Source organism: Pelobates fuscus, chromosome 6, assembly GCF_036172605.1.
Source record: "Pelobates fuscus isolate aPelFus1 chromosome 6, aPelFus1.pri, whole genome shotgun sequence".
In the NCBI taxonomy this organism is placed as follows: domain Eukaryota; kingdom Metazoa; phylum Chordata; class Amphibia; order Anura; family Pelobatidae; genus Pelobates; species Pelobates fuscus.
Genome location: NC_086322.1, coordinates 309,749,440 through 309,770,885, shown reverse-complemented (window position 1 = coordinate 309,770,885; position 21,446 = coordinate 309,749,440). Strand labels below are relative to the sequence as shown.

General features: G+C 42.2%; 1 protein-coding gene across 2 annotated transcripts in view; it reads left to right on the top strand.

Annotated features, from left to right (window-relative positions):
* The window catches only part of LOC134565981 (formin-I-like), a 178,042-nt gene that overhangs the window by 54,754 nt on the left and 101,842 nt on the right, over positions 1–21,446 (top strand). For both annotated transcript variants that reach the window (XM_063425689.1, XM_063425690.1), the window contains exons 3-5: positions 4,368–4,451; positions 5,940–6,113; positions 18,082–18,230. In XM_063425689.1, the coding sequence (XP_063281759.1) occupies positions 4,368–4,451; positions 5,940–6,113; positions 18,082–18,230 (407 nt within the window). The remainder of the gene's footprint in view (positions 1–4,367; positions 4,452–5,939; positions 6,114–18,081; positions 18,231–21,446) is intronic.

Here is a 21,446-nt window from a genome sequence, read left to right as displayed (position 1 = left end):
TCATCCATTTTAGGCCACCAAACATAACTTCTGGCTAAAGCTTTCATGCGAACTATTCCAGGATGTCCTTCATGAAGAGCATGCAATACTCGAGCTTGTCCTGCATTTGGAATTACCACTCTGTTTCCCCTTTATAGGCAGATAGTTCATGTTGGCGCACTACAAATGGTTTGAACTTGTCTTCCACTTTTGATTTTGGCCACCCCCTCCAAACCCAGTTGAGCACACGGGACAGCAAAGGATCCTTGGCAGACATACAAGCAATGTCACTTGCATGTAACAGAGGGTTTGGAATGGATTCCAACATGAGGACCTCAGACATAGGAGGAACAAGGAAGTCAGGAGAAGGCAAAGGTAATCGGCTTAATCCATCAGCATGTGTGATATCCTTGCCAGGACGATACTTGAACTCACAATCATAGGCATTCAGCAGAAGGGACCACCTGAGCATGCGTGGTGAAATTATTTGAGGAGTGGGAGCATTGCTGGTGAACAGACCCAGTAAAGGTTTATGATCTGTTATAATAGTAAACCTCCGCCCATACAAATAGTCATGAAACTTTTTTACACTGGACACAATAGCTAAAGCCTCCTTGTCAATTTGGGCGTAATTCCTCTCTGTAGTAGATAAAGTCCGTGAATAAAATGCAATAGGAGCCTCAACCCCATTTCTCAAAGTGTGGCTTAATACAGCCCCTATGCCATACGGAGAAGCATCGCAGGTGAGGTTGAGCGGTTTCTCCAAATCATAGTGTACAAGCAAACTGTCAGAAGACAACAGTTTTTTAGCAGCGCTGAAAGCAGTAGTATGAACGTCAGTCCACTTCCATGGAGCATCTTTATCTAGTAGACGATGCAGAGGTTCAGCAACAGTGGCTTTATCAGGCAGAAAAGAATGGTAAAAATTAAGCAACCCTAGGAAAGCTTGCAGTTCTTGTTTGTTTGTTGGAACCGGAGCTCTATGGATAGCTTCAACCTTAGAATCAGTTGGATGAATGCCCTGTGCGTCAACTCGGTAACCAAGGAAATCTACGCTGCTTACACCAAAAACACACTTTTCTTTTTTAAGTTTTAGACCAGCATCAAGAAAACGTTGTAAAACAAGTTGCAGCTGTGCAGCCAATGACTGTATAGAATCTGCTCCAATAAGAACGTCATCAAAATAAGGCACTACACCTGGAAGTCCAGATAAGAGGTCCTCCATTAAATTCTGGAATATGCCAGGAGCAATGGAAACTCCAAACTGCAAACGTCTTGCTCGGAAAGCTCCTTTGTGTGTTATTATCGTTTGTGCATCAGCAGCCTCATCATCCACAGGTAACTGCTGGTAGGCTTGAGCCATATCCAACTTGGCAAATACTTTTCCTTTTGCCAAAGTAGTAAGAATTTGATTAACAGCTGGAATTTGATAGGGATGCTCTTGCAACGCTTTATTTATTGTACATTTGTAGTCAGCACAGATTCTGACATCCCCATTTGGTTTCATGACCGGAACTATGGGTGTACACCACTTTGGGTGTGTTATGGGTTCAAGTATGCCTTGTTCCACAAGACGTGTAATCTCAGCATCTATTTTTGGTCTGAGAGCTAATGCAATTTTGCGAGGCTTCATACGAATTGGGGGTACTTTTGAATGTAATACAAAATAAACAGGAGGGCCTTTAAACATGCCAAGACCTTCTTCAAAAACTGCACTAAATTTATCAATCACATTCTGTAGAATATCTGTGGATACATTATTAACTCCAGTTAATGAAATTCCTAAGGGTTCAAACCACTCTCTACCTAGCAAACTTGCTCTTTGTCCCTTAGTAATTATTAAACGTAAATGTCCTCTGAATTTACCATATTTTACTGGTATAAAACAAGCCCCTTTAACATCCACAGCCTGTTTGTTGTAGTCCACGAGATGAATATCACAAGGTACTATTGAAGGAGAATTATGAGGCCATAACAATGTAAATGTCTCTTCTGAAATCAAAGAATATGCGCACCCAGAATCTACTTCCATTTTGCACGGAACATCTTGAAGCACAATTTCAGTGTAAACCTTCAGTCCTGATGGTGAATTTTCCACTTTATTCACATAGTCATTTGAGTAAACACCTGTAGTCATTTCACTATCTGAAACGGTTTGTGGAGTATTAAAAGAGTGCGCTGTGGTTTGTATTTTATTCACATTCTTATATTTGGTCTGAATTCCACTGGCTTGACTTTGGCAAACTGTCTGTATGTGACCTGTACGTTTACATGTGTGGCAAACTGCATTTCGAAAACGACATGTATTACGCCTGTGTTTTCCACCGCAACTATAACAAGTTCCTTTAAATGGAGCTGTGACATCAGTGTGTGGTGACCAGTGTATTGATTTAACATCAGTCTTCTTCACTAGATTTACTTCAGGTGAGTTATCTTTGCTGGAGGATTGTATCTCTTTTGAATGGACATATGCAGCCTCATTTGCGAGCGCTTCCTCTTGTGCAATAATAAAAGTTAAATTCTGTCTTGCAAGCAGTCTCCTCTGCAGTGCTTCATCTTGCACCCCACACACAAGCCTGTCCCTTAACAAGGATTCTAAGCTGGTACCAAAATTGCAATTTTCAGACACCTGGTTTCTGATTTCGTCTATTGAAATGGAAACGCCTCACTGTTTCAGATGGGGTGGGTGCTAAATGATGTTTTAACAGTGACAGTATTTCTTCAAATGAGTAGTCTTGTGGTTTAGCAGGAGATATCAGTGAGCGGACAATATCAAATGTTTTGGATCCAATAACACTCAGTAACACAGCTCTCTTCTGAATAGCATCCACCACCTTATTAGCTTCCAGGAAAAACACTAACCTGTCAGCATATGAGTCCCATGAGGCTGGATTAGCCAGATCAAATTCCTCCATGTGTCCCAGAGAAGCCATGCTGGAAATATTTGTAGAATAAAGTATTAAAAAAAAAGTTTTACTTCCTCACTCAGGCTGATTTCATTTCCTTTATATATATTCTGCAGTGTCCATTTATTGGAATCCCATCCTCGTCGCCAGTTTAGTGTATTAGCATGTTATATATTTACAAATGGCTCTCAGACATTGTAGTAAAACAGAACTTCTCTTTACTTCAGTACACACACATAATGACATAACACCAAAGAGACTAAACACAACAGAACAAGTGCATAACTTCACTATGCTGCCATCTACTGGAAGGTGGACTGTAAAAACCTCAATACATAACACTCTGGGATATAGCTATTTACTAACCCTGTATATCTGAGATATAGCTATTTACTAACCCTGTATATCTGGGATATAGCTCTTTACTAACCCTGTATATCTGGGATATAGCTATTTACTAACCCTGTATATCTGGGATATAGCTATTTACTAACCCTGTATATCTGGGATATAGCTATTTACTAACCCTATATATCTGGGATACAGCTATTTACTAACCCTGTATATCTGGGATATAGCTATTTACTAACCCTGTATATCTGGGATGCAGCTCTTTACTAACCCTGTATATCTGGGATATAGCTATTTACTAACCCTGTATATCTGGGATACAGCTATTTACTAACCCTGTATATCTGGGATACAGCTATTTACTAACCCTGTATTTCGGATATAGTTTGGATATATATAATTTTACCTTGCACATTGCTCACTTGCTGCAGCTTCTTCAAATATCGTTGCCTGAGCAATTGACGTCAACTGTAACTAAACCCACGAGATAGAGTGCACTCCCTTCGTTTTAATTGATAGCTTATAAAAACTACAAGACATATGTATCAATGTCCCCATCCAGAAAAAAGGGTCCCAGGTGGGACATATTCAGATGTATTTAGGATATAGCTATAATTAGACCTGCTCAATCATCATAAACAAAATCTGTTGGCAAAGTCCGTTCAATAATTATTGTACAATCTGGGTTCCTTCATTAAACTCCAAAAAGCTGATTAAGAGGAATTCTGCAGCTCTGTTACTGTTGTATTTCAGTTAGCTACAGTTTGGTGAACAATCCCCAGTTTCAGTTTGGAATTAAATTGGCTTTCGTTAACGAATGAGCCAAGATCCAGAAATCAGGGGATTCTCGAAAAACAAAAACAATGCAAAACAAAATAACAAAACAACAGCCAGCAATATTTTAAAATTCAACACTCAGGAAACGAAATCTTTTTCTTGGCCCGAATATATCCATATATCAACCGCCTGGCATGTTTTTCTGTCTCAGTGTACTCAACAGAATGGGTAAGAGTATTTAGGAATGAGAAACGCTAGTCGATGTTTTCATTCATAAACAATTCATCAGATCTGACAAGGGTTTGCAGGAACAGCAGGTGTACGTTTGGCATACTTTCTAATGATGTCTTACAGGGCTCCAAGGATCCACCCACTACGCAGCAATACAACTTCACTGTCTACAAGCAGAGATACAGAAGAAAAAAGCGGATATTACAGGTAACTTATCAACTCTCCCAGCTTTATATATGAAATGTGATCATGTAGTACTTTATTGAGTTCTCTGTACGCTCCCAGCTGCCTTAGGATTAAATATTGAAGCTTTATAAATAATACAAAGCCCCTGGCCTTTCTCAGCGATGGCAAGTCAAAGTGCCGGTTAGAATTTTTTTTCTTCTTCACTTTTCTAACACAATCATTGGCAGTAAGCCAGCTAACAAGCTAAATATTCTCTGCACTTAATGCATTGGATACCGCAAAGCACGTCCTGGCTGATGAAAATGAAAGGTGATCTGGAAGAAGATTTCGATGCACATCCTAGAGGTCCATGAGTTTATACTTTGGAAGCTTAAGGGTGATGTGTTACCTTAGAGTGTGATAGTTTGTTGGATTCTACGTCTTGGTAGGTTTATGGATATAGATTTTTATCTATGAAAATAGATTTTTCTACATTTTCTAAAGGCAATCCAAGAAATCAAACATTTATAAATCAGATATAAAAAGTTATACAGAATAAAACAAATAGACAACTTAAGTATTGTTTACCTTAAAAACAATGTTATAATAAATTCTGTTAGAAATCCGTGGACCTTGGGGAGTTCCCTTTTTTGAGGGGAATGAAAACATATTAGAAAATAATGTGTTTTAATACAAATTGCTTAATTGGCCCATTTTATATTACTCTTGTTTGAGGCGATATGACAGTTGTTTTTTTTATAAACAGATTGTAATTTTTCCATTTAGAGAGATTTTTGCTATTTTTGACTAGATTCCTATTTTTGAGAAAAAAATCATGCAGAGCTTTATGGTGTGATCTGCCTCATTGACTGATTTATGTATTGGTTTTATTGCAAAAAATAGTAATACAAAAATATTTACAGAAATTAAAGTTTTCATTAGAAAAGAGTTCATATTTAACACTTCTGGGCAAAAACATTTAATGAAAAGTACAGGCACAAAAAATTCTGACAATCATTTTTTAACAGTTCTTTTACCCACTCCATATATGGATACAGTAGCACAATCATATAATTTGTATAACTGTTTACTTTTTCGAATGTCCCAATTTATAACATATAAGGACAATATGTGATAGCAGAGTACGCTATTATTTGAATTCTTAGAATTGAATTTGAATTTAAGAATAGCAAAATGTCCATCTCTAGTCCCTCTCTAAAAGATTATCATTCTTACTGGTACTTGTCAAAAAAATCGAAAAATATTTGCAAAAAACTTTTCATTTAAACTTTCTACAATTTTTTTTAGGCTGAATGTTAATACTTTGCAGTGATATGTGCTTGTTGTGTCAGCCTTCTATCTATATAAACTATGCTACGTAAAGCTTATTATGGAATTTTGTTTTTTACAAAAATAAGGCATCAAACTTCAAAACAAATAAAGATGTGAGCTATCGCCCAACCTTAGTCATTGCAGTAAGAACAATTCTGATTCCATAACATATATTATTGTCTTGCTATTTTTTTTTAGATTGATTTAATCTCACAGATGATTTTTAATATTGAGAAGGGGAATCTGAAGAATCAGTTTCCGTTTACCCAAATCAAGTCCTGTTTCAATGGTGATGGCCTGAAATTAGTCATTTCTTTTTATGGACACCATGATTACGAGATTGAAGCTTCTTCCCTTGAAGATAAGGAAAATGTAAGTACAATGAAAGATAATGATATGTACCTGGTGTTAGAATGCTAGGTAAATGGTAGAGATGTCGCGAACATCAAATTTTCCGTTCGCGAACGGCGAACGCGAATTTCCGCAAATGTTCACAAACGGGCGAACCGCCATAGACTTCAATAGGCAGGCGAATTTTAAAACCCACAGGGACTCTTTCTGGCCACAATAGTGATGGAAACGTTGTTTCAAGGGGACTAACACCTGGACTGTGGCATGCCGGAGGGGGATCCATGGCAAAACTCCCATGGAAAATTACATAGTTGATGCAGAGTCTTGTTTTAATCCAGAAAGGGCATAAATCACCTAACATTGCAAAATTGTTTGGAATAACGTGCTTTAAAACATCAGCGTTTAATGCACCGCAAACAACCGCAAACAGTCCATTTGCACAACCGCAAACTCCCCATTTGCACAAGGTTGGATACCAAGCTAGCCATGTCCCGTTCCTTGTCCTCACTGATGTCATTGAAGGTCTTTTCCTCCACCCAGCCACGTACAACACCAAGGGTCCCCGAAAGGTGACAACAAGCCCCCTGGGACGCCTGCTGTGTTTGTTCTTCCACCTCCTCAAAGCCACCTTCCTCCTCTGACTCCTCTTCTTCAGACTCCTCTCTCTATGTTGCCTCTCTCTGCGTTATTATCTGCACGTGCAATCTAATGTGCCACCAGATAGTAGTGGTGTGTTAAGTAGTACTATTCTTATCAGTTTAATCCCTGTTACGTCCCCTATCAGGGGAAGTGTATATGGCATCGATTTTAGGAACCGGGAGATGGAAAAAGATGCTTGGTTGGTCCTCCTACTTCAAATTTGGGGCACTGCGCATGTAATCTAATGTGCCACCAGATAGGAGTGGTGTGTTAAGTAGTATTATTCTTATCAGTTTAATTCCTGTTACATCCCCTATCAGGGGACGTGTATATGGCATCGATTTTAGGAACCGGGAGATGGAAAAAGATGCATGGTCGGTCCTCCTACTTCAAATTTGGGGCACTGCGCGTGCAATCTAATGTGCCACCAGATAGGAGTGGTGTGTTCAGTGGTACTATTCTTATCAGTTTAATCCCTGTTACGCCCCCCTCATCAGGCCTTTTTTAGTTGAATGTATCGCCCACTGTCAGTCCCTTCAGGATCCATCCCTCATTCATCTTAATAAAGGTGAGGTAATCTAGACTTTTTTGACCAAGCGACTTCTCTTCTCAGTGACAATACCTCCTGCTGCACTGAAGGTCCTTTCTGACAGGACACTTGAAGCGGGGCAGGCCAGAAATTATATCGCAAATTGGGATAGCTCAGGCCACAGGTCAAGTCTGCACACCCAGTAGTCAAGGGGTTCATCGCTCCTCAGAGTGTCGATATCTGCAGTTAAGGCGAGGTAGTCTGCTGCCTGTCGGTCGAGTCGTTCTCTGAGGGTGGACCCCGAAGGGCTGTGGTGATGCGTAGGACTTAAAAAGCTCCGCATGTCCTCCATCAACAACACGTCTGTAAAGCATCCTGTCCTTGCCGGTGTGGTCATGGGAGGAGGAGGATTACTTTCACCTCTTCCCCTGTTAGATTCTCGTTGTGCTGTGACATCACCCTTATACGCTGTGTAAAGCATACTTTTTAATTAATTTTGGAACTGCTGCATCCTTTCTGACTTGCGGTAATTCGGTAACATTTCAGGCACTTTCTGATTATACCGGGGGTCTAGTAGCGTGGACACCCAGTACAGGTCGTTCTCCTTCAGCCTTTTTAAACGAGGGTCCCTCAACAGGCATGACAGCATGAAAGACCCCATTTGCACAAGGTTGGATGCTGAGCTACTCATATCCCGTTCCTCATCCTCAGTGATCTCTCTGAAGGTATGTTCTCCCCCCCAGCCACGTACAACACCACAGGTACCAGATAGGTGACAACGAGCACCCTGGGATGCCTGTTGTGGTTGGTCTTCCTCCTCCTCCTCAAAGCCACATTCCTCCTCTGTCTCCTCTTCCTCACAATCCTCTTCCAGCGTTGCCGCAGGTCAAGCAGGCGATTCTGATAAGGCTGTTTCTGGTGGTGATGGTGACCAGAACTCTTCCTCTTCCTCTTCACGCTCATCTACGGCCTGATTCAGCACTCATCGCAGAACACACTCTAGGAAGAAAACAAATGGTATGATGTCGCTGATGGTGCCTTCGGTGCGACTGACTAGGTTTGTCACCGCCTCAAAAGGACCCATGAGCCTACAGGCATTGCGCATGAGCGTACAGTAACATGGCAAACAACTTCCCAGCTCAGCAGAGGCTGTCCTAGAGCCCTGGTCATACAAGTAGTCGTTAACAGCTTTTTCTTGTTGGAGCAGGCAGTAGAACATTAGGAGTGTTGAATTCCAATGTGGACAGCAGTGGTTGACGTGGCTGAAGATGTTGGACCAGGAGGAGGATGGCCGCTTTGAGTTTGTGTGCTGCTTGTACTCACGTGTTGATCCCATAGGCGTTTGTGATGTGCGATCATGTGCCTTCGCAAAGCAGTTGTACCTAGGTGGGTGTTGGACTTCCCACGACTCAGTTTCTTTTGGCACAGGTTGCAAATGGCATCGCTGTTGTCAGAAGCAGACACACAAAAAAAATGCCACACTGCTGAGCTCTGCAATGATGGCATTCTGGTGGTGGACACAGCATGCGTTGATTGGCGTGCTGTCTGGCTGACCCCGGGTGCCGATGCATGCTGTCTGACTGTGCCACTAGCTCCTTGCAACGACCTCCCCCTGCTTCCAACTCGTCTCCTCCTCCTCTCTGTCTCCCCATATGAACTTTCCCCCTGTTCTTCTTCTCTTCTAGCGGGCACCCACATGACATCCACGGACGCATCGTCATCATCAACCGCTTCACTTGTATCTGACAACTCAGCAAAGGAAGCAGCAGCGGGTACAACATCATCATCACACCGTACGTCCATGTGTGTAATGCTGCCTGACTGAGACATACATCCTCTGGCAATAATGCTTGCGCATCACTCATTTCTTACAACTGATGTGTAAATAACTCCTCTGACAGATCAAGTGAAGCGGCTGTGGTGCTAGTGTTGGTGGTGGCGGCATGCGGCGAGTGGTAACTTGAGAGGTGCCCGAAGCTAAGCTGGAGGAGGATGGTGCATCAAGGTTCTGAGCGGAAGCTGTGGAAGATTGGGTGTCCTGTGTTAGCCAGTCAACTATGTCCTCAGAACTTTTTGAGTTCAGGGTACGTGGCCTCTGAACACTGGGCATTATTTTGGGGCCAAAGGGAATCACAGCCCCACGACCATGACGGCCCCTGCGGGGTGGCCTGCCTCTGCCTGTCATTTTTTTCGATTAGTGTTACTATGCGTGCAAGCTACTGTGACAACAGATATGAGTGGCACTGTGCAATGGCAGAAGTTGGCAGAGTAGACGCTGTAGGCCTGACACACATTCTTGCAGACAACTAACTGCTATTCAATCTATTACAGTCAAATTTTTTATTTTTTTTTGTAAATGTACACTACTGTTACACCAGATATGAGTTGCACTGGTGTGACACTGTGCCCTGGCAGGCCCTGAAACACACACGTGTGAAGGAAACTGACTGCTATTATTTCACAGTCAAATTTCTATTTTTTTTTTTTTTTTTATGTACACTACTGTTACACCAGATATGAGTTGCACGGGTGTGACACTGTGCCCTGGCAGGCCTTGAAACGCACACTTGTGAAGGAAACTGACTGTTATTATATTACAGTCAAAAAGTTTTTTTTTTTTAAAATGCAAGCTATTGTGACACCAGATATGAGTGGTGGCACTGGGAAAGTGGGCACAGTATACGCTGTGAGCCTGACACACACGCTGGCAGACAGGCAATTGAAATTAGATTTCACAGGAAAAAAAAAAAGCAGACTGATGTTCTAGCCCTAAAAAGGGCTTTTTGGGGTGCTGTCCTTACAGCAGAGATCAGATGAGTCCTTCAGGACTGTAGTGGATACTGAATACACTAGCCTAGCTATCGATTTCCCTATTAAATCAGCAGCAGCTACACTGTCCCTCCTCTCACTAAGATTGCAGCTTCCGAATGAATCTAAAATGGATGCTGTCCAGGAGGTGGGAGGGTCTGGGAGGGAGGGTCTGCTGCTGATTGGCTGGAATGTGTCTGCTGACTGTGAGGTACAGGGTCAAAGTTTACTCAATGATGACGAATAGGGGGCAGACCGAACATTGCATATGTCGCCCGCCGTGGCGAATGCGAACAAGCTATGTTCGCCAGGAACTATTCGCCAGCAAAATATTCGGGACATCTCTAGTAAATGGTCTACTGTAAGTTCTTAAACTTAATTTAATTATTGATGACATATATGTCAACCAGTGACTCCCAAATCATCTTCATCATCTTCCTGTATGATATTCCTATTATTATTATTATTGCCATTATGGCACAGACTTGTTGTATCTGAGATGTCAAGATCTGCAACATTAGATAATTATGTGAGTGTGTAATCTGGAGCTCTGCATTGATAATATGCACAGCAATGTGTGGTGTGTACGAGTGTATAACAGAGCTCCACAGCAATACAATTCATAGTAATATGTAGCGTGACACAGAGCTTCACATGAATAAAACTTAAATAATATGAGTGTGTCACAGAGCCTCACAGAAATAAACTTCACAGTAATGTGCAGTGTGTATGAGTTTGGCACAGAGCTCCATAGGAATAAAACTCACAGTAAAATATAGTGTGTCCGGGTGTGCCACTGTTGTATGATGTATGACCAAACACACAGAATTAAGTAAAAACCCAATCAAGTTATTACTGGGCCTTAAAATGGCCGGTTTTAACGTACAAGAGAATAGTCAGGAACAAGCTGAGTTCCGGTACGGAGAAAGAGACAATAACGAGGATACAAGCCAAAAATATCAAAGATACCAGAAATACAGAGCAGTCCAAAAACAAGCCAAAGTCAAAATACCAGTAGGGAAAAAAAGATGAATATGCTCTGATAACCACAAGTGGAATCTCCAACAGGGCACTGAAAGACTGGTAATACAAGTTTAAACACCTTACTGTAGGCTGTGATGGGCAGGTTCAGGTCACCTGACATCGAAACATGCATGACATAAACGTAAGGATGCACACACCTCCGCGCTATTTTTTATTGTAGGAACTACTGTCGCTTTAAATACTTTACGTATGCAGCATCATAAGTCATACTGGCCGCGAGTGCCTCCTGCACTATGGACCACCATGCGCGTTTGCGCTGAAGGTTAGCACAATCCGCGGTAGGCATTACAGCCACAGAGCTCCACAGGTATCAAACACAATAATATGTACTATGTACGGGTGTGCAACAGATGTTGATAGCAATACAATTCACAGTAATATGTAGTGTGTACCAGTCTATCACAGAGCTCCATAGTGATGTGTGGTGCGTATGAGTCTATCACAGAGCTCCGTAATGATGTGAGGTGTGTACCAGTCTATCACAGAGCTCCATAATGATGTGTGGTGTGTACCAGTCTATCAAAGAGCTCCGTGTGTGCCAGTCTATTACAGAGCACTGTAGTGATGTGCGATGTGTACGAGTCTATCACAGAGCTCCGTATTGATGTGCGATGTGTACGAGTCTATCACAGAGCTCCGTAGTGATGTGTGGCGTGTATGAGTCTATCACAGAGCTCTGTAGTGATGTGCGATGTGTACGAGTCTATCACAGAGCTCCGTATTGATGTGCGATGTGTACGAGTCTATCACAGAGCTCCTAGTGATGTGTGGTGTGTATGAGTTTATCACAGAGCTCCTTAGTGATGTGCGGTGTGTACGAGTCTATCAAAGAGCTCCTAGTGATGTGTATGAGTTTATCACAGAGCTTCGTAGTGATGTGCGGTGTGTACGAGTCTATCACAGAGCTCCTAGTGATGTGTATGAGTTTATCACAGAGCTCCGTAGTGATGTGCGGTGTGTACGAGTCTATCACAGAGCTCCTAGTGATGTGTATGAGTTTATCACAGAGCTCCATAGTGATGTGTGGTGTGTACGAGTCTAACACAAAGCTCCATAGTGATGTGTGGTGTGTACCAGTCTATCACAGAGCTCCATAGTGATGTGCGGTGTGTACGAGTCTATCACAGAGCTCCGTAGTGATGTGAGGTGTGTACGAGTCTATCACAGAGCTCCGTTGTGATGTGCGGTGTGTGCAAGTCTATCACAGAGCTCTGTAGTGATGTGTGGTGTGTATGAGTCTATCACAGAGCTCCGTAGTGATGTGCGGTGTGTACCAGTCTATCACAGAGCTCCGTAGTGATGTGCGGTATGAACGAATCTATCACAGAGCTCCGTAGTGGTGTGCGTTGTGTACCAGTCTATCACAGAGCTCCGTAGTGATGTGTGGTGTGTACGAGTCTATCACAGAGCTCCGTAGTGATGTGCGGTGTGTATGAGTCTATCACAGAGCTCTGTAGGGATGTGTGGTGTGTACCAGTCTATCACAGAGCTCCGTAGTGATGTGCGGTGTGTACGAGTCTATCACAGAGCTCCGTAGTGTTGTACGGTGAGTACAAGTCTATCACAGAGCTCCTAGTGATGTGAGGTGTGAACGAGTCTATCACAGAGCTCTGTAGTGATGTGTGGTGTGTATGAGTCTATCACAGAGCTCCGTAGTGATGTGCAGTGTGTACGAGTCTATCACAGAGCTCCGTAGCGATGTGCGGTGAGTACGAGTCTATCACAGAGCCCCTAGTAATGTGCGGTGTGTACCAGTCTATCACAGAGCTCCATAGTGATGTGAGGTGTGTACGAGTCTATCACAGAGCTCATTAGTGATGTGCGGTGTGTACGAGTCTGTCACAAAGCTCCTAGTGATGTGTGGTGTGTACGAGTCTATCACAGAGCTCCGTAATGATGTGAGGTGTGTACCAGTCTATCACAGAGCTCCATAATGATGTGTGGTGTGTACCAGTCTATCAAAGAGCTCCGTGTGTGCCAGTCTATTACAGAGCACTGTAGTGATGTGCGATGTGTACGAGTCTATCACAGAGCTCCGTATTGATGTGCGATGTGTACGAGTCTATCACAGAGCTCCGTAGTGATGTGTGGCGTGTATGAGTCTATCACAGAGCTCTGTAGTGATGTGCGATGTGTACGAGTCTATCACAGAGCTCCGTATTGATGTGCGATGTGTACGAGTCTGTCACAGAGCTCCTAGTGATGTGTGGTGTGTATGAGTTTATCACAGAGCTCCTTAGTGATGTGCGGTGTGTACGAGTCTATCAAAGAGCTCCTAGTGATGTGTATGAGTTTATCACAGAGCTTCGTAGTGATGTGCGGTGTGTACGAGTCTATCACAGAGCTCCTAGTGATGTGTATGAGTTTATCACAGAGCTCCGTAGTGATGTGCGGTGTGTACGAGTCTATCACAGAGCTCCTAGTGATGTGTAGGGGTTTATCACAGAGCTTCATAGTGATGTGCGGTGTGTACGAGTCTATCACAGAGCTCCTAGTGATGTGTATGAGTTTATCACAGAGCTCCATAGTGATGTGTGGTGTGTACGAGTCTAACACAAAGCTCCATAGTGATGTGTGGTGTGTACCAGTCTATCACAGAGCTCCATAGTGATGTGCGGTGTATACGAGTCTATCACAGAGCTCCGTAGTGATGTGCAGTGTGTACGAGTCTATCACAGAGCTCCGTTGTGATGTGCGGTGTGTGCAAGTCTATCACAGAGCTCTGTAGTGATGTGTGGTGTGTATGAGTCTATCACAGAGCTCCGTAGTGATGTGCGGTGTGTACCAGTCTATCACAGAGCTCCGTAGTGATGTGCGGTATGTACGAATCTATCACAGAGCTCCGTAGTGGTGTGCGTTGTGTACCAGTCTATCACAGAGCTCCGTAGTGATGTGTGGTGTGTACGAGTCTATCACAGAGCTCCGTAGTGATGTGCGGTGTGTATGAGTCTATCACAGAGCTCTGTAGGGATGTGTGGTGTGTACCAGTCTATCACAGAGCTCCGTAGTGATGTGCGGTGTGTACGAGTCTATCACAGAGCTCCGTAGTGTTGTACGGTGAGTACAAGTCTATCACAGAGCTCCTAGTGATGTGAGGTGTGAACGAGTCTATCACAGAGCTCTGTAGTGATGTGTGGTGTGTATGAGTCTATCACAGAGCTCCGTAGCGATGTGCGGTGAGTACGAGTCTATCACAGAGCCCCTAGTAATGTGCGGTGTGTACCAGTCTATCACAGAGCTCCATAGTGATGTGAGGTGAGTACGAGTCTATCACAGAGCTCATTAGTGATGTGTGGTGTGTACGAGTCTATCACAGAGCTCCGTAGTGATGTGCGGTGTGTGCGAGTCTGTCACAAAGCTCCTAGTGATGTGTGGTGTGTACGAGTCTATCACAGAGCTCCGTAGTGATGTGTTGTGCGTATGAGTTTATTACAGAGCTCCGTAGTGTTGTGCGGTGTGTAGGAATCTATCACAGAGCTCCGTAATAATGTGCGGTGTGTACGAGTCTATCACAGTGCTCTGTAGTGATGTGTGGTGTGTATGAGTCTATCACAGAGCTCCGTAGTGATGTGTGGTGTGTACGAGTCTATCACAGAGCTCCGTAGTGATGTGTGTTGTGTATGAGTTTATCACAGAGCTCTGTAGGTATGTGTGGTGTGTATGAGTTGATCACAGAGCTCCGTAGTGATGTGTGGTGTGTATAAGTCTATCACAGAGCTCTGTAGTGATGTGCGGTGTGTACGAGTCTATCACAGAGCTCCGTAGTGATCTGAGGTGTGTACGAGTCTATCACAGAGTTCCGTAGTGATGTGCGGTGTGTATGAGTCTATCACAGAGCTCCGTAGTGATGTGTGGTATGTATGAGTTTATCACAGAGCTCCGTATTGATGTGCGGTGTGTACGAGTCTATCACAGAGCTCCGTATTGATCTGAGGTGTGTACGAGTCTATCACAGAGCTCCGTAGTGATGTGTTTTGTGTATGAGTTTATCACAGAGCTCCGTAGGTATGTGTGGTGTGTATGAGTTGATCACATAGCTCCGTAGTGATGTGTGGTGTGTATAAGTCTATCACAGAGCTCTGTAGTGATGTGCGGTGTGTACGAGTCTACCACAGATCTCCGTAGTGATGTGCGGTGTGTACGAGTCTAACACAGAGCTCTGAAGTGATGTGTGGTATGTATGAGTTTATCACAGAGCTCCGTAGTGATGTGTGATGTGTACGAGTCTATCACAGAGCTTTGTAGTGATGTGCGGTGTGTACGAGTCTATCACAGAGCTCCGGAGGGATGCCTGGTGTGTACGAGTCTATCACAGAGCTCCGTAGTGATATTTATGAGTTTATCACAGAGCTCCGTAGTGATGTGTATGAGTTTATCACAGAGCTCTGTAGTGATGTGTATGAGTTTGTCACAGAGCTCCGTAGTGATGTGTATGGGTTTATCACAGAGCTCCGTAGTGATATGTATGAGTTTATCACAGAGCTCCGTAGTGATGTGTACGAGTCTATCACAGAGCTCCGGAGTGATGCCTGGTGTGTATGAGTCTATCACAGAGCTCCGTAGTGATATGTATGAGTTTATCACAGAGCTCCGTAGTGATGTGTATGAGTTTATCACAGAGCTCCGTAGTGATGTGTATGAGTTTATCACAGAGCTCCGTAGTGATGTGTATGAGTTTATCACAGAGCTCTGTTGTGATGTGTATGAGTTTGTCACAGAGCTCCGTAGTGATGTGTATGAGTTTATCACAGAGCTCCGTAGTGATGTGTATGAGTTTATCACAGAGCTCCGTAGTGATGTGTATGAGTTTATCACAGAGCTCCGTAGTGATATGTATGAGTTTATCACAGAGCTCCGTAGTGATATGTATGAGTTTATCACAGAGCTCCGTAGTGATGTGTATGAGTTTATCACAGAGCTCCGTAGTGATGTGTATGAGTTTATCACAGAGCTCAGTAGTGATGTGTATGAGTTTATCACAGAGCTCCGTAGTGATATGTATGAGTTTATCACAGAGCTCCGTAGTGATGTGTATGAGTTTATCACAGAGCTCCGTAGTGATGTGTATGAGTTTATCACAGAGCTCTGTAGTGATGTGCTGTGTGTACGAGTCTATCACAGAGCTCCGGAGTGATGCCTGGTATGTATGAGTCTATCACAGAGCTCCGTAGTGATATGTATGAGTTTATCACAGAGCTCCGTAGTGATGTGTATGAGTTTATCACAGAGCTCCGTAGTGATATGTATGAGTTTATCACAGAGCTCCGTAGTGATGTGTATGAGTTTATCACAGAGCTCCGTAGTGATATGTATGAGTTTATCACAGAGCTCCATAGTGATATGTATGAGTTTATCACAGAGCTCTGTAGTGATATGTATGAGTTTATCACAGAGCTCAGTAGTGATGTGTATGAGTTTATCACAGAGCTCCGTAGTGATGTGTATGAGTTTATCACAGAGCTCCGTAGTGATGTGTATGAGTTTATCACAGAGCTCAGTAGTGATGTGTATGAGTTTATCACAGAGCTCCGTAGTGATGTGTATGAGTTTATCACAGAGCTCTGTAGTGATGTGCTGTGTGTACGAGTCTATCACAGAGCTCCGGAGTGATGCCTGGTATGTATGAGTCTATCACAGAGCTCCATAGTGATATGTATGAGTTTATCACAGAGCTCCGTAGTGATGTGTATGAGTTTATCACAGAGCTCCGTAGTGATATGTATGAGTTTATCACAGAGCTCCATAGTGATATGTATGAGTTTATCACAGAGCTCTGTAGTGATGTGTATGAGTTTATCACAGAGCTCCGTAGTGATATGTATGAGTTTATCACAGAGCTCCGTAGTGATGTGTATGAGTTTATCACAGAGCTCCGTAGTGATGTGTATGAGTTTATCACAGAGCTCCGTAGTGATATTTATGAGTTTATCACAGAGCTCCATAGTGATATGTATGAGTTTATCACAGAGCTCCATAGTGATATGTATGAGTTTATCACAGAGCTCCGTAGTGATATGTATGAGTTTATCACAGAGCTCCGTAGTGATATGTATGAGTTTATCACAGAGCTCTGTAGTGATATGTATGAGTTTATCACAGAGCTCTGTAGTGATATGTATGAGTTTATCACAGAGCTCTGTAGTGATATGTATGAGTTTATCACAGAGCTCCGTAGTGATATATATAAGTTTATCACAGAGCTCTGTAGTGATATGTATGAGTTTATCACAGAGCTCTGTAGTGATGTGTATGAGTTTATCACAGAGCTCCGTAGTGATATGTATGAGTTTATCACAGAGCTCTGTAGTGATATGTATGAGTTTATCACAGAGCTCTGTAGTGATATGTATGAGTTTATCACAGAGCTCTGTAGTGATGTGTATGGGTTTCTCACAGAGCTCTGTAGTGATGTACATGAGTTTATTATAACAAGTAGTAGACTGGAAGTGCAGAAAGGTATCCAAGCCGACTCTAAATATCCCTTTTCCTTTCTATTCTTCCCAATTGCCATAATTGTTGTCATCTTCTGAACAATGCACTCGGTAACAGAACTAGCTATTAGTAGGTAATGGAAGCATGTCTCAGTAAGATCTCACTGTGGTTGTGCCCTCTAAGAAAAACAAGAACCTGCTTGACCATTTTAAGTTGAACATATAAAAACATGCAAATTAGTAATGTGTTTTACATATTATAGAATGTAAGCTCATTGAGCTGTTCCTGTACGTCCAATTGTCTGGTTAAAATTACATGTCTGTTAGTCCATCCATTGTACAGCGCTACGGAATGTGATGGCGCTATATAAATAGTCAAATAATAATAACAATAATCTTATGTGTCATAATTAGCTTTATTAATTCATCATATGAAGCTATGCAACTATGTTTCTGTAAAAATATTTACATATCGTTCTGTTTCTTGTTGACATGTTCATGTGTTTTGTCATGTCGTGTGTTTATTGTCCTCATTCAGCTAGTGAAGATTATGAATGACATCATACAAGATAACGGTCAGCTATCAACCGTTAAGTCTTTTGCTAAAAGAAATGCCTACTGTGATGTAATTCTTGATGGCCTATTGGAACGACAAGAGCAGAGACCTGGTGGAGAAACATGGAATATGTAAGACAATTTTGCTTAATTTCATAATAGAATTTGGGACTTGGAACACATTGGAATTATTTCTTGTAAAATGTCTTAAATTTTTCATCAACATTGGAATGGTAGAAATATAGTTAAAGTGGCTTGCACTTTGCAGGATTTATTTTTAAATGAATCCTTTTTCCCCGTTTTTCCTTGTTTTTTTTTTGTTTTTGTTTTACATTCCTTTTTTAGTTGATTATAAGAAAAAGTAAATTTTTTCTTAAGAGGAGCATGATTTGTTTGGCAAATTTAAGCAATAGACAGAGCACAGTTTGGCTAGGAGAGGACTTGACTTTCAAACATCTACGTGTCATTGATGAGTATCTGTTTTAAACATATCCCTATCAGTTTTGTAACTCCACCTTTAACCCCTTAAGGACCAAACTTCTGGAATAAAAGGGAATCATGACATGTCACACATGTCATGTGTCCTTAAGGGGTTAAATAAATGATAGTCGTTAGTAAACTTTGGCCCATGTAAGGACTGACTATTAATATGTAATGTGAGTCATTAACATATTTTGACTCAAGAAGAAACTTTTCCACAACATATTTTATATACTTTGTTCATACAGCTCTGCTTTAGAAGGGTTAAATCTAAAATGACATCACTCGTTTTGCTACGTGTCTGCTCTAGACTTTTTTTCTACAATACTTTGATAAAAGGAGGAAGAGACACTTACTGGGTCACCCTATGTTTCTAAGCATCACAATCACAGCAGCTCATTGTTCTAGATACGATCCACAGATTCTTTGGTCATTGCCTCCAAGTTTATAACTGCATAGACAAAGCAATGCAACCTCTAGATCATGAGCGTCCATGGTCCTCCTCTCAACGTGAAATTAGGAAAACGACTGGAACCCCTGATAACAAAAAACATTTGTGGGGTCAAGCGGACCACACACGTCTGTTGTTAAAAAAACAGCAACACAAAAACCTAAATATAAATTAGCAAAAATAAATGAATGTGTATTTTCATTATTCATGAATTCATGAATGTTCATGTACAACACAAAAACAATACTCTATTACATGTATACAACATATTTTAGAAAATGCTTTGAATGAATGCTTCATCTTTCAGTTTCCACAGCCCTTACAAAGTCCGCTTCACTTAAACATCTGTGGAGATTAACGGCTCCTAATTACAACAGAGAATACAATATTTTAACATGTCCTGATTTTAATTGCGCAAGGCAAATACGAGATTAAAATATTAATAAGCTTTCGTTTCTCTGGGCTTGGAGGTCCCTGAATTAATGAGGTTAAAAAAATGAGAGAGAAACTCAAAACAGTTTTCAATTTCCAAACTTAAAATAAAGGATGAAGTGGTCTGGGTGCCTGGTCCAGCTAGGGTTAACCCTTTTTTCAGAGAAACTGCTATGTTTATATTAGGGTTAATCGGGCCTCTAGTGGCTGTCTCATTGACAGCCGCTAGAGGCGCTTGCGTGCTTCTCACTGTGAAAATCACAGTGAGAAGACGCCAGCGTCCATAGGAAAGCATTGTAAATGCTTTCCTATGAGACTGGCTGAATGTGCGCGCGGCTCTTGCCATGCATGCCCATTCAGCCAAAGAGGACGAGAGGAGGCGGAGAGATGGAGGAGAGCTCCCCACCTGGTGCTGGAGAAAGACGTAAGTTTAACCCCTTCCTCTCCATCCAGCCCGGCGGGAGGGGGACCCTGAGGGTGGGGGCACTATAGTGGCAGGAAAACGAGTATGTTTTCCTGGCAATATAGTGGTCCTTTAATATTCAGCTAGCCTCTCCCTGCATCCTTCACGGCATTACCCAATTACACATAATCCACAATTCCGCCCAGGCATGGACCGCTCAAGATTCAACACCTTACATAACACCAAATACCTTACCATTGAGAAGGTACTAGACAAACAAAACATCAAACCAATTGGGGAGATCCTGACCTCTGCTACTTCCTTCTGCTACTCCCAGCTCCAAACATTTTTACAAACAAACACACGGCTGCCACAGGGGATCAGGGATCACACCATTTTTTAAACAATGTGCTACAGACACACCTCCACTAGTCTCTAAATTCTACCAGATCATTTTCAAAGACACTACCCCGACACACCCTCGCTACATAGACCAATGGACAGAGGACCTCAATATCACATTCACAGAGGCAGACAACAAGCAGATTTTCGACAACATATTCCACACTTACAAAAGCAACATGATCCACTAAAAAAACTCCAACCAGATTACACAAATTCTTCCCACACACACAGGTCACCTGCTGGAGATGCAACCACCCAGACGGAAACACTGGCCACATATGGTGGTTATGCACAAAGATAAACTCCTACTGGAACAACTTATTCACTTAATCTCGGGAACACAACTCCCTTTATCCCCCAAAGTTGCCCTTTTTTTCCTCCCACCCTCCATACCACGCATACTATGCAGATTACTATGCCACCTGCTCACCACAGCGAATGCACTAATCCCCATAAACTGGAGACACCACATTCCCCTGACAATCAGAGAATGGATAGCTAAAACGGAGGCCTTCAGAATCATGGAAGAAATACACTCAACTCGCACGCATTCATACCCAGCCTACATTCGCAGCTGGAAACCTTGGCTTGACTTTACGGCCAAATCACCCTGACATACTACAACCGAACACAATTTGTATCCAAACAATTTGCCCAAGTCACACTCAATATATGTTAACATTAATCTACTTCACTGTGATACTTGGCTCTTGAGCTCATTATGATTATGTACCTAAACTTGTCATGCTTCTATGTACCATGTTGCTATACCTAAATAATAATGTTCTATGTACCATATCTTTATTCTTGCAATTGGACATGGTGTGCGCACCATGCCTTTATATGCTAAACTTGTATTGCCTTTTATTACACAATAAAATCTATAAAAATATATATATATATTCAGCTAATGCGACATTATAGACTAATTAGATATGCAATGCCAGGATTTGACCTTCACATTCATGTTATGAGATTCTATATGAGACTATATATGAGATTATGTATATATAAAGAAAATGTATTCCTACTTACGGTAATTTTCTTTTCCTGGTCGTAGGCCATGGCAACACAACAGTGGGTATTTCCTGCCTATCCCTAATTAGACATAAACCTAATTAATGACAAATGTATAAGTACCCCCTCCTACCCCTCCCACCCTCAGTCTTGTTTCCAG